Source organism: Mustelus asterias, chromosome 26, assembly GCF_964213995.1.
Source record: "Mustelus asterias chromosome 26, sMusAst1.hap1.1, whole genome shotgun sequence".
NCBI classification, from domain to species: Eukaryota; Metazoa; Chordata; class Chondrichthyes; order Carcharhiniformes; family Triakidae; genus Mustelus; species Mustelus asterias.
This window is the reverse complement of record NC_135826.1, coordinates 30772975-30787644: the sequence shown is the minus strand read 5'-3', so window position 1 is coordinate 30787644 and position 14670 is coordinate 30772975. Positions and strand designations below refer to the sequence as shown.

General features: G+C 42.9%; 1 protein-coding gene across 16 annotated transcripts in view; it reads right to left on the bottom strand.

Moving 5' to 3' along the window:
• The window catches only part of LOC144479547 (transcription factor E2-alpha-like), a 126645-nt gene extending 125253 nt beyond the window's left edge, over positions 1-1392 (bottom strand). For 6 of the 16 annotated variants that reach the window (XM_078198373.1, XM_078198375.1, XM_078198377.1 and 3 more), the window contains exon 1: positions 1065-1271. In XM_078198373.1, coding sequence (XP_078054499.1) covers positions 1065-1130 — 66 coding nt within the window. In that variant the 5' untranslated portion in view covers positions 1131-1271. Of the gene's footprint in view, positions 1-752 lie in introns of all 16 variants that reach the window. The other 10 variants (XM_078198386.1, XM_078198388.1, XM_078198389.1 and 7 more) reach the window with 8 other exon arrangements.
• Between the last annotated feature and the right edge of the window lie 13278 nt (positions 1393-14670).

Genomic DNA, 14670 nt, shown 5'->3' with positions numbered 1-14670 from the left:
GAAAGAAGAAAAGGGGAAAAAAGTTGAGGGAAAACGTTTCCTGCTTTAAAAAAAAAACATTACCTCAGCTCCTCGCTGGCTGAATCCATTCCATTAATTCAATCCTAACCACTCGGGAGTGTAATGGGGAGAAAAAAATTGTGCATGTGCGCCCCTCACTCGGAGTGAGTGAGTGGCTTGCAACAACTTCTAGAAAGACCATTAAATAATAAAGACAAAAAAAAAAGGGCAGTAAAAATTCACTTCTTTCCAAAAGAGAGACCCCCTCTTCCCCTCCCCCATCCCAACACTTTCAGATGGGGTTGGGGAGAAACAGAATCGCTCCCAACTGCTGGCCCCCCAAAAAAGGGGCAACAACCCCCCCTCCCCCATCCAACCCAATACTTTTAAACGGGGCTAGGGGGGAAATAACTGATTAATAATCGCTCCCAACTAATGGCCCCAAAGGCTAACAAATCCCATGCAAAATATTTTTTTACACACTATATATTTTTGTGTAGTTTTTACACCCATAGGACGCACACACCAAGTTAAAAAAAAAACATTTTTGAATTTTTTTGTAACATACATATATTTAGTTTTTACACCGATAGGGTGCACACAAATTATGTATTTTTTTTAAAAAAGAGAAATATTTCACACCGATTGCTGAGAGGAGGAGGAGGGGGGGGGGGGCAAACAAGGGACTGTGAGGCACACAACTTTCTGCTCTCTCCGTTAACAATAAAAAAAAGTACACGCCGTTTGTTTACCTCTTCGCCGAGCATCCGAGAGTCAACATTAAATGGAAGGGAAGGGAAGCGGGACCCCCCTCCCTCTCCTCCTCCTCCTCACACTAAAACACACAACCACCGCCGAAGCTGCAGTTGTGTCCGCCCTTATTGCCCCAGCAGTTTTATAAAATATATATATATATCGCCCCCTTCCCCAAAACCGCCGCAAATAAAAACTTTTTGATTTTTTTTTTAAAAAAAAGAGCCGAGAGAGAGAGAGAGACCAAGACGACCGCGGCGCTCCAGCTACGCCGTCACAGAGGCATCATTCCCAGCGGCCGACATATTTACCCTCTTCAACATGAGCACATTGGAGAGGCGGCGAAGATATCCATGCGCCAACATCCGGGGGCTCATCCAAACACACAACACAAAAAAAAACTACTTGAAGAATATGCCCGCCCCGGAGGGGCAGGGGAGGCCTTTCAACGGAGGGAGGGAGGGGGAGAGAGAGTTGAGGCGGCTGACTGACTGAGGTGGTGGGGGTGGGGAGAGAGAGAGAGGTGAAAGCAAGGGGCCGCCGCGAGCTCCCGGGCCAAAGGCGCGCCCGAGCTGTGCCGGGGACAATATCGCGCGTAGGTGGATGGACGGCGGGGCGAGCTCGAGATTGTGTGTGGGGAAGGGGGGGGGGGGGAAGAGAGAGGAGAGAAGAAGGGGGAGGGGAGTGGGTGGGGGCACCCTTTGATTGACAGTCGTGGGGGGGAAACAGTTGGCGCCCCGGCCAATCAGCGGGGCGCACCCGGCTTTGATGGACAGTTGGAGAAAGCCAATCGGCGACCGCCGCGCCTCTGGTGCGCCCGCCCCACTCCCTCTCTATGCCCCCCTCCGACTGGCCCCGCCCCCTCCCGCTCCCAGCCATCCTGTTGGCCGCCCCCTCCGCCTCCACCTCAACCCCACCCCGTCCTCTCCCCCGCTCTTCGATTGGCCCGCCGGGCCAACAGCGTGCCCCGCCCCCTTTCTCTCCCCGCCCTCCCATTGGACGCCGTTCCGCTCTTCCCCCCCCCACAACAACCATACGCGCCCGCCCCCTCCCTCCCTCCTCGCTCTCTCTCTCTCTCTCCCTCCCCGCCCTCCCATTGGTTGTCTGGCCGTTCGCGCGCCCTCCCTCCCCCCCCCCCCCCCGCTCTCGGATTGGACGCTCGGCTGCTCGTGCCCCCTCGCTCCTCCCCCCATCTCGCGCTCTAATGGGGGGGTCAGAGAGGAGGGAGGCTCTGTTTGTAGCCACTTCAACACAGAGAGAGGGTGTGTGTGGTGTGTCTTAGACAGTGATAGAGTGAGGAGGGAAGAGAAAGGAGTTTGCTGTTGGGTTGGGCTGAGCTGAGCTGACCCGATAAGGACACCACAACGACAGCAAAAAAAAATTACACCTCCACTCCCAAGTGCTATCGCAAGGCACAATGCTTCACTCCCCCCTCCCTCAATTCATTAAGCCTAGTGTGGAGGATTTCTTTTTGCCGCTCTATACACGTTGCAAAAGCAGGAGGAGGGGGGGTATTGGTGCCCACCAGGGAGGCTAAATTCAATCGATGTTTCGCAGGCAATGCAAACCTAGCTCGGTGGGACAGCACTTTTGGAATGGTAGGGATGTCATCATCTCGCTGGAGGGCTTCCAAGTCTCAAATGTTCTGCTACTGGGGATGTCAGAGCCTGACTGAGCCAAACAAAATTGTGAATTAAGTGCCCCCCTCCCCTCACCGCCGTTCAAATGTTCAATGCAGCCAAAAATTGCCGAGCAAAAACTGGATTTTGCAACACAGGGGAGCTTGAGAGGGCAAATCCATTTGCAAGCAGTAACATTTTTTCCATGTAAACACTTGTGGTCTGTCCTTGCAATGGGCGAAATTTCCTTGGTCTCTGATTCAGCTTGTGCATAACGTATGGTTTTATTTTACATAGAGCCTGCAAGCTTACATATACAAAAATAACTATAAAAATAAACAAGCGCTATAGAGGATTGTCGTAGAGATTAAACAAACTTTGTTTTCAAATGTTGAAATGTAGGTTCAAATCTAAATCAGACTCTTGGGATTAAAGTCTTCCCTCGGTGCAGGCTATAATGGTCCTCTCTCAAATTAGGTTTAGTAGGCTAAACATACAAACTTGCCCACAATTTGGCAGAGCCATCTCATGCAACAGTATTTTTGATGTCGAAAATTAATGGAAAGAAGCAAAAAAAATAAAGATTTTGGACATGGAGAATTAATTTGGAGAGGTGACTGAATGTTGAATGTTGTTGGGATGGTTTTTAAAGTTTTTAGAGAAGATGAGAGGCAAGTTTTACAAAGGACCATCTAAAAAGTAGAGCCAAACCAACTGACTGCCAACACTGGTGGGGTAACCAAACAACAGAATGTACAAAAAAATAGCCAATTGAAGAGTGAAGGAAGGACATTAGAATAAGGAGCCTGCAGAGATTGTGTGGGTGAGGCTCTGAAGGGTTTTCAAGATAAGGATCTTGAAGTTGGGCTCCATAAGAATTGCTGTGTCAGCTTGATTCTGTTGGTAGCACTTGCTATTAAAAGTGTACAGTTTGAAACACCACTCCCAAGATGAAAACTTGACTTAAGACCTCAGTGCTCAGTGAGTTGAGTGTTACATCATCAAATAAGTCATTCTTACATATGAAAAATCCTGTGGAACTATTCAAAGGAGAGAAGATTATTTTCGCAGTGCTTTGACCACTGTTTTCCCCTGAACTGTCACTAAAAACCAGTAGCATTATTGTTCATCTTGAGTGGGAGTTTGCTGTGCATCAGATTTCTACCATCAAAGTAGTTCAAAGTAACTGCTATTCCTGGGCTAGGAATTCTCAATGTCTAGCAATAGGTGTCTGAAAGGGAGAGTCCTGCATTCTATTAACATGGGGCACCCCTTGTGTTAATGAGCACAAATTCACCACAAAATTGTATTTTAGCAAAAAAAGTAAATTCATTAGAGTGTCGGGACACCGCGGACAAGTTTTCAGACACTCATTCTGAAACCAACTATCAGCTTTTTCGTCTATGTTGTATAATGCAATAGGTCTGTTAGTAATGCCTGTTGCTTCACTAACACAAAGCATTTAAGTACAGTTACTAAATATTTTAGGCATGTTTTACAAATACAACATGATATCAGAAACTAAAATAGTTGACATCCAAAAAGAGGAAATCCGAACTGAATTTGTGTGTCAGATTGCACCTAGCCTCGTTCCTTAAGATGCAGTGAGACAGTTCACCTCAGCCTGTCTCAGAATAACTTGGGTTTCACTATTAATAGGTCATTGAGTATCCTGATTTCAAGCACATTGATTCCACCCCTCAGTTTAAGACAAGAAATCCGAGACATGTCACTGGTAAAATTCAATAGAAATTTATCATTATTCTGCCCTTCTTGATTGGGGATTGAACATTTCAGAGTTGGAAAGTGTAATGAACAACCATATAATCAATACATCTCAAAAATTGTTGCAACTGATGTCTAATTTTTCAGAACAAGGTATGTAATAACAAAAGAACGTTACAGCACAGAAACAGGTCATTCAACCCATCAAGTTTCTGATGTTTTCTCCACCTACCTTTTAATAGGGTGACAGTGTGGCACAGTGGTTAGCACTGCTGTTTCCCAGCTCTGCTGAAAATATCCCAGACTTCTCAAGTTGGTCTTTGTAACTGCAAGCTCATTTCAGGTAAATAGCAAATGTACATTGCACCTTTCCCATCCTTCCAATATGGGATTCGCAAAACTGATAATCCAGCTCCAACCAAACTAAGCTACATTTCCCCTACTGATAGCACTCCAAAATTGGCATCACTCTTACTAATATATTCAAGCTACAAGATGCTATTTTTGTGATACTTTTGATATTACCAGAAAGAGAAGCTAATTTTGAACTAAGGCTTAACTTTGCCCAATATATGTGCCATTTTGATCAGTTCTATAGGTTCTATTGGAGGAATTGCAATCACACCTCTGGTGTTTACGACACACACCTGCAGACACAAGGAAATCAGTGTCATACAACTGATCGCACTTGTAAAATTGGTGCAGTTTCTTGCTATTAGCGTGCAATCAAATCTATTTTCAAACATTGTTTCTGAAGTTTATTTTGTTTCTTTACATGTTTTTCTCCATTTTAAATTAATCACCCCACCATCCCACATCAGTCCCATTCAGTACAACCTTGTGGCTTTTAATGAGAATGAGAAAACACTTCATGTTGCTTTCATCAATTCTGATAAGGATTCTGATCTAGTATGTCAAGCGACTCTGTGGAAAATTAAGGTATTATTGGGTTTTATCCTGGACGCGTGCTCCAATTCCAGGATCTGTGCAAGAATAAATGATAGAATCTGTGAATGCATCCCTTTGAAGGAGGAATAGTGTCCACCGCTACCTTATTCAATGTCTTTATCAATGATCAATGAATAATGTTTTAAGATGTGATGTGCATTCTGAAAGAGTTGCTTCTTTGTTTATTCAAGGTGGTATTGCATTGTTGGTGGGCCAGTTTGGTACACCCTGCACCTCATCTGCACCTTGTCTAGCTGGTGGATGATTAAGGTTGACACTCCCAAGTGTTATTATTATGGCTTTGCACAGCTCAAGGTGGGTTGTTGAAGGTATTGTTTAGACATATAAGCATTTTTATCTCAATTATTGATTCATATTAGTATCTGGATGCCCTGGTGACTGCCATTATCTGGGATGCAGTCTTTCAGACATATTCTCAGCAAGTGTGCATCTTCCTTATTTCACTTCAATGATGAAACAAGTAAATGCAATTAAAGCTTGTGGTATACAAGACAAGTGTTCACACGGTTGTCTGTAATGGTTCAAATCTCATAGGCACCAAATGAAAGAGCCTCCTTTTGCCCATGTGCAGAATCCAATGGTGGAATGGATATCGTACGGTAAAGAAAATCTGCTTTCAAAGTGTTTGCATTGACAAACAAAATAAGAAAACCATATCTTTGTGTGAAAATGAGCAAATGAGATTTAATCAAGTTTGAGATTCAGGATTGTAGAGTTATTTTACTCTTTCCCCAACATTGAAGTCTTGAATCAGTCCTGACTTTGTCCTCTGATTCTAAGGAGCAGTATATGTTACTGAAGGATGTGGTAGATGGAGTTTAATGTGGATAATTATGATATTATCCATTTTGGTCAGAAAAATGGAAATGTAACATTGTCTAAATGGAGAGAGACATTGGTGTGCTTCGGTGCAGAGGTATCTGGGTGTCCTTGTGCATGAGTCACAGAAAACTGGTATGCAGGTACAGCTAATGAGGAAAGCAAATGGAATTATGGCATTATAGCTAAAAGAATAAAGTATAAAAGTAAGAAAGTGTTGCTGCATCTTTAAAAGGCATTGGTGAGACCCCATCTGGAGCACGGGTGTGCAGTTTTAGTCCTCTGATTTGAGGAAGGATGTAGTGGTATTAGAGGCAGTTCAAAGGAGGTTCACTAGATTGATTCCAGAGATGAGGAGTTTGTCTTATGAAGAGAGATTGGGCAGTGTAGACTTATATTCTCTGGAGTTTAGAAGAATAAGAGGACATCTAATTGAGGTATATAAGATAATAAAAGGTATTGACAAAGTAAACAGTAGAGCGGATGCTTCCTCTTGTGGGGCAATCTAGAACAAGAGGTCATAGTTTTAGGATAAGGGGTAGCAGATTTAAAACAGAGATGAGGAGAAATTACTTCTCAAAGGATCGTAAATCTGTGGAATTCACTACCCCAGAGTGCAGTGGATGCTGGGACATTGATTAAATTTAAGGAGGAGATAGACAGATTTTTAATTAGTAATGGGTTGAAGTGTTATGGAGAACAGGCAGGAAAGTGGAGTTGAGGCTGAGACAAGATCAGTCATGATTGTATTGAATGGCGGAGCAGGCTCGAGTGGCTGAAATGCCTACTCCTGCTTTTTGTTCTTATGTTCTTCTGTTGTGCTCTAAAGATGAGACACAGGAGACATTGGTATGCACCAATCAGAATCAACCTTTCATTGCTTTTGTACCAATGAATGCCATTGGAATGAACATTGACCATGGGGTTAACATCGACCAAATTGTAATATTTACACTGATAAATTATCCTTGCATTGATTACTTTATTGAAGAGATGTGTTTATTATTATTCCAACGTACTGTACCACAGATATAATAAGCAGTATTGAGCCCTACTCCTTATTTCAATAAAATCAGTTGGGGAGAAGGTTGGAAGAAGAAAGATTGCTTTTTAAGATTTAATTCCCACCCTCACGTGGAGAGTGATAATTAGAATACAAGTCACCTGGACTTTTCCACCTCATAGAGGACAATTCAGAGCTACGGAGATGTGGAATATCTACACTTATCAGTTCTTTCAGATAGAATGTGATGTACATAATGAGGGATCCTATGGGAAGGAGAAAACATTTAAAAATGGAGCATAAAATAGTGGAAGATAAATTTAGCCAACTCTGTAGCTGATAATGATACAACTTTTTTTTTTACCTGGTTGAATGACATAGGAGGACAAGTTTGAGGAGTGGGGGCTGGACAAGCAATGATTATACAGTTGAGCTATGATCTTTTTCTGGGAGTGACTATTAAGTATAACCTAAAGAGCCTGTCATCAGCCTTCAGAGCTATGCCTTAGCTTTTAACTTAATTTTGTCCATGATTTGCTCTTCTGTTCTGCGTGGGTAATGGGGTAAGGGAAAGAGTAGGCCTCGAGTTACTTGCACCTGTGGTGACAAGCAAAAGACAATTCTGTGGAGTTAGCTATGACATTTTAAATATGGTGCTCTTTGCACATGTATCACCAAGATTCTTGGTAGAACTTGGAGTTGTTAGTGCTTGCCTAGTAAATCATCCATGAGGCAATAGTCGCAAACATTATAGGAAGGAAATAGATACAGTTACCAGTGAGGTTATTAATGACCAAAAAAAATCAAAATGCCAGTTGGTAATAAAGCTTGGTAAATGTATCCAAGTTGATGCAGACATTTTAGACAACCAGTAAACATGTCAAATAGCATGCATGTGTATTTGTTTACTCAGGATGGGCTAGATTGGATGGGGCTTTGGGTGTGGTTGAGCCTAACCCATCCATGAACTGTCTTGGAACAAGTAGAACCAGCTTCTTCATCTATTCAATGCAAATATCCTAACTATGAAATAAATAAAATTAACTGACAATTGAGAGTGAGTTTCAAATAATTGGGATTGAGCTTCAGGCTATAATTCAATCTCCGTGCACTGTGACATTTCTAAACCACCTGAGCTTTATTCTTGCAGCCTTAAATGCTATCTCAATCGGTTAATTAAATTGAAGTCTTTTAACACAGTGTTGTCCAATAGGTTAACCACATGCGGCTAATTGAGAATCCAGATGTGGCGAATTGAAATTCTGATTAGGAAATAAAAATGAGTAATAGACATCATTGTTGACAATATGATCTCAATATTTATTCAGATGCCATAAGCATGTGTATCTTAACTTTTTTTGTGTTTGTTCATTAAACGGTAAGATGAAAATCAGAATGTGTAAGTGCTTTTGGACCGTTGTTAGTGCTTTACTTTCTTGGTGACAGATGACTGTTAAGAAAATAGACACATGTCAAGTACAGTTATCTGTATTGTGTGAGTGAATGTAAACTGTTTTCTACTAAAATTAACAATGTGACTGTAAAATCTATGGCTGATCAACAAGTCCCATTGGGCAACACTGTTTAATTTCTTCGTCAATTGTCTATTATCCAGTATGAAGTTGAGTTTGTTGAAAGGCAAAAATATAATTGACAGTGTTTCTATCTGATTGAAAACATCTTCCATTCTGCTTATGAGCCTTACCCCTCAGATACAGTGTGGGCTTTGCCTCAAGCATGGCATCAGTGTCACTCACTTGGTATTATTAGGCAGCTTGGACTATGAACAGTTGTGAGGATGTGTAGTTTTGGAACAACGGTACATTCTGCATCACTAATAAAGACAACTTCTTTTCCCTGTATGAATGATGAGTCTGCATATTTGTTTATGGCTGCCGTATGGCCTTTTACTCCTAATCATTTATCATTAGGTAGTTGGTTTGCCATAGGCTGGAACTATCATGGCATCCTTTGGGTCCTGGAATGCTACAGTAGCCTATACACAGCTTATCCAGCACATCTCACATTCAAATAGCATTTTTCTGGAACTCATTCATTCACATCTAGCATACTGCACATGTCCCTTCTACCCATGGGCCTTTATGAAAAGAAAATCCTTTTCTTCTTTCTCAGAAAGACTTCCACATTTCATGTTCTTCTCCCTTAATTGAGCTCCACTTCTGAATAGCATCTAAAGATCTACACAGAGTCTTATTTTAATTTCCTCACTTTAAAAAAAAATTGCACCCCAAAGTCAGCAGATGAGTTGAAATCGGTGAAATTGAGGAAGTTGGAAGATTATTGATAGGAGGCTTTCTGCTGACAAGCAGATAGTTGTTAATTAATCCAAAGGGAATTTAGGAGAAAGTCCTTTACCCTGAGAATGTTTAGAATGTGTCATATGCTACCACATGAAGTGGCTGAGCTCAATAGCACTGTTGCATTTAATGGGAAGCTAGGTAAGTATGAGAAAGAAAGGATCAGAAAGATGTGCGAAGAAACTGATTTGGTGCATAAACACCCACATAGACCAATTAGACTGAATAGGCTGTGCCTGCAAGCTGTAAATTCAGTATCTATAAATATAGTCGGTAACTTAGTGGAGCCTTTGGCTGGAATGGAGAGTTGCTTAAACCTATAGCAGAAGCTGCATATCTGATTGGTCAATAACAGGCTCTACCTTTCACATTTACGATCAAGTGTTCAGCATGAACCAATAAAATTACAGAAAACACGTCTTCATTAATTAACTCAATAGGCGGAATTTTCTCGCCCCGCCCACCACGGGAATCGTAGAGGGCGGGACAGGACCATGCAAACGTCTGTTGACCTCGGGTGGGATTTTCTGGTCTTGGGCCGAGCGCGGCCGGAAAATCCCACCCACTAGTAGATGAATCAAGACCAATGCAATTTTTAATTAGTTGCTTGTACTGTTCATTTTTTTTATTACTTGGCCTGTCCTTGAAATACTTGGTCAAAACTACTATTTGGATTCAATTGATTTATTTCATTGTAAAATGAAGTATTTGAGGAAAATTATGATTGCAACCTTTTTTTAAAAGAATCAAGCTACAGATACTTATTCAAATACATTAACTCAATTTTCTGTGGGCAGTAGTTTTCACAATTTAATTGCTCTTGTATTTCATGCTCTTACCCATGTGAAGCTTATTTAAAGTTTATTTCAGCTTACACTTGGTATACATACTGGATGTACTAGTATCTAAAATTCAGAATGCCACTATCAATGCTGAAGAAATTGAAGAACCCAGTGGATGAAGGAAATTAGATCTGGCACAAACATTACATCTACCAGCTCACGGAGACTTGATTCATACTGTTAAAGCAGACCTAGAGTAATTTCACTGCATATCATGACAGGCATTAGATTCTATGCTATTATGTGGGCTTCAGCTGTATGATTGGAGTCGTGCAAGACCACTCCGGGGCTCAGTCTCAGTGGAAGTAATGCAGTTGCAACAGAGGAAGATTTGGCAGCTTCTTAACACAATTTCCACAAAGAATTTGTAGCTTTTGAGCCAAATAATTCACGTTTTCTGAGCCAAATTCGCATCACCACTGGCACAAATCTGGCACAAAAATTAGAGCATAACAAAAGGTATTAATTACTAATCAACATACCCTTAGCAGATAGAGCAAGCAGGATTACAAAGTATTTACTGGTGCTGTGGTGCCTTTAGTACTGCAATAATGATTGTGTTCCAGATCAAAGTGTTCTTTTAGCTGGCTGCAAAAAATGTCATTACATATTTGGCTCTGTAACATAATGACCATTTGTTATATAGTGCCTAACTTTTCTTGACTGTTGGGTTGAAGTGTAATAATATAATAATTAAAGTTGGGATGAGAAGGAAACAAAATGATATTCTTTTGCTGAGTATAGGTAATCACATAAACAAATTAACGAAACACTTGCTAGTTAGTCAAGTGAAATATATATATAGCTGGCCAAACATTGATAATAGGAAATCTAATCAGGATATATTTGTTTTATTAATTTAACTATTGTTCTGTATAAGAATGTCTTTATAAGTATGATTACAACTTGCCTTTGCTAAAACTCTGTATCGGCATCTTAAAAGTTGAAACAATAATTATTTGCTCTGTATACTATCTGTATACCCACAAAGCATTAGAATTGGCATCTAACATGCCCAACAACTTCAAGCAACGGTTGGCAGTCAACATATTTATCTGACTTTCTATCATTTTATTTCAGATTATTCTTGTTGGTATGTTAAAGCATACAGGTGGCATAGTGGCACAGTGGTTAGCACTGCTGCCTCATAATGCAAGGGACCTGGATTCAATTCCAGCCTTGGGTGACTGTCTGTGTGGAGTTTGCACATTCTCTCCATGTCCGTGTGGGTTTCCTCCGGGTGCTCCGGCTTTCTCCCACAGTCCAAAGATGTGCAGGTTAGAAGCATTGCCCATGCTAAAATGCCCCTCGGTGTCCAAAGATATGTATGTTAGGCATGGTACATTGGGGAGACCATGCAGAGGCTACGACAATGGATGCATGAACACCGCTCGACAATCACCAGGCAAGAGTGTTCCCTTCCTGTTGGGGAACACTTCAGCGGTCACGGGCATTCGGCCTCTGATCTTCGGGTAAGCGTTCTCCAAGGCAGCCTTCATGACACACGACAATGCAGAGTCGCTGAGCAGAGACTGATAGCCAAGTTCCGCACACATGAGGACAGCCTCAACCGGGATCTTGGGTTCATGTCACACTATCTGTAACCCCCACGACTTGCCTGGGCTTGCAAAATCTCACTAACTGTCCTGGCTGGAGACAATACACATCTCTTTAACCTGTGCTTAACCCTCTCTCCACTCACATTGTCTGTACCTTTAAGACTTGATTACCTGTAAAGACTCACATTCCAACCATTATTTTGTAAATTGAGTTTGTGTCTTTATATGCTCTGTATGTGAACAGAACTCCCACTCACCTGATGAAGGGGCAGCGCTCCGAAAGCTTGTGGCTTGTGCTACCAAATAAACCTGTTGGACTTTAACCTGGTGTTGTGAGATTTCTTACTGCGATTCAAGGTAGACCATTTAGGACGGAGGTGAGGAGACATTTCTTCACCCGAAGAGTGGTGACCCTGTGGAATTCATTACCACAGGAAGTAGTTGATGCCAAAATGTTGAATGTATTCAAGAGGCTGCTGATATAGCACTTGGGGTGAATGGGATCAAAGGTTATGGGGAAAAAGCAGGATTAGGCTATTGAGTTGGACGATCAGTCATGATCGTAATGAATGGTGGAGCAGTCTCAAAGGACCAAATGGCTTCCTCCTGCTGTTATGTTTCTATGTTTCTAAGAAGCTAGCTGAATTGTACATGGCTCTTACTGACATCAGAGGTGATGTTAGTCATCTTGAAAAATCTAAAAGAAAAAATCACAGTCGTTGAGTATGAATTTCTTGAACACATTGGGCAGCATGGCGGCACAGTGGTTAGCACCGCTACCTCACAGCACCAGGGACCTGGGTTCAATTCCCAGCTTAGGTCACTATCTGTGCAGAGTCTGCATGTTCTGCCGTGCCTGTGTGGGTTTCCTCCGGATGTTCCAGTTTCCTCCCACAAGATGTGCTGGTTAGGTGCATTGGTCATGATAAATTCTCCCTCTGTGTACCCGAACAGGTGCTGCAGCATGGCGACTACGGGATTTTCACAGTAACTTCATTGCAGTGTTAATGTAGGTCTACTTGTGACACTAATAAACTTTAAAAACTTTGCAGAATGTGTTTGGAAAGTAACAGAAAAATTGGAAGGGAAAGAATTAGAGTGACAGTTGGTGTCTCAGTGAGGGAGTGTTGCTCGGGCTGCAGTGGAGAGTGACAGTTGGTGTCTCAGTGAGGGAGTGTTGCTCGGGCTGCAGTGGAGAGTGACAGTTGGTGTCTCAGTGAGGGAGTGTTGCTCGGGCTGCAGTGGAGAGTGACAGTTGGGGAAGTGTGGGGAAGTTTTTTTTTGTTTGTTTTCTTTTTTTCTTGCTGGTAATGGCTTCAGGGATGGCAGTTCAGGCAGTATGCTGCATCTCCTGTGGGATGTATGTGGTGAGGAAATCCAGTAGTGTTTCAGGAGATTTTAGTTGTAAGAAGTGCATTAGATTGCAGCTTCTGGAGGAGCGTGTAAAGGAGCTGGAGGGGGAGGTAGAGGAACTCCGCATAATTCGGGAGGCGGAGGTGGAAGTTGATAGGAGTTATAGAGAAATAGTAACTCCTAGAAATGAGGCTTGGGTCAATGCCAGGAGGAGGGGTAAGAAGCAATCGGGAAGACAATCCCCTGGGGCGGTTCCCCTCCATAATAGGTTTTCGGTGCTGGAGGCTACAGTTGAGGAGGAATCAACTGAGCATAGAGAGCAGATCTCTGGGGGTGAGCCGAGTGAGAAAGCTCAGGTGGTTAGGGGCTGTAAAAGACTGGGCCTTGTGATTGGAGACTCCACAATTAAGGGGACAGATAGGAGGGTCGGAACTAAAGGTAGGGACTCAGGGTTGGTGTGTTGCCTACCAGGGGCTGGGGTCCGGGATGTGTCTGACAGGGTATTCAGGATTCTTAGGGGGGAGGGAGATAAACCACAAGTTATTGTACATGTGGGGACACACGACATAGGGAGGATAGGGGAAGGGGATATTAGGCAGGGATTTATGGAGTTGGGGTGGAAACTAAAGGCCAAGACTGACAGAGTGGTTATCTCTGGACTCTTGCCTGTACCACGGGATAGTTTAGAGAGGAATAGGGAGAGGGAAGGTTTGAATTCATGGCTGAGGGGATGGTGCAGGAGGGAGGGGTTCAGGTACTTAAGCAATTGGGGCTCGTACTGGGGAAGGTGTGACCTCTATGAGAAGGATGGTCTACACCTTAATCAGAAGGGGACCAATATCCTGGGGGGTAAATTTGCTAAGGCCATGCAAGGAGGTTTAAACTGATTCGGGGGGGGGGAGGGATCCTGAGTAGTGGGGCTGAAAGTGAGGGATGCATGGATGGGGACTGCAATGCACGGCATTGCAGAGGTGGGGTGGAGCAGGGTTTGAAATGTGTATACTTCAATGCCAGGAGTATTCGCAATAAAGTGGGTGAACTTGCAGCGTGGATCAGTACCTGGGACTTCGATGTTGTGGCTATTTCAGAGACATGGATAGAGCAGGGGCAGGAATGGATGCTGCAGGTCCCGGGGTTCAAATGTTTTAGTCGAAGTAGGGAAGGAGGTAGAAGAGGGGGAGGGGTAGCATTATTGGTCAGAGATTGTATCACAGTGTCAGAGAGGAGGTTTGATGAGGACTTATCTGTTGAGGTAGTATGGGCGGAGATTAGAAATAGGAGAGGAGAGGTCACCCTGTTGGGAGTCTTTTATAGACCTCCTAAAAGTTCTAGAGAGGTTGAGGAAAGGATTGCGGAGTCAATCCTGCTTAGGAGTGAAAGTAATAGGGCAATTGTTATGGGGGATTTTAACTTGACTAATATTGACTGGAATTGTTATAGCTCTAGCTCGTTAGAGGGGTCAGTTTTTGTTCAAAGCGTGCAGGAAGGTTTTTTGACTCAGTATGTAGACAGGCCAACTAGAGGTGAGGCTATATTGGATCTGGTGCTGGGAAATGAGCCAGACCAGGTGCTAGACTTGGAAGTTGGTGTGCATTTTGGTGATAGTGACCACAATTCGGTTACGTTCACCTTAGTGATGGAAAGGGATAGGCATGAACCTCGGGCCAGTGGTTTTAGCTGGGGGAAGGGTAATTATGAGGCTATTAGGAG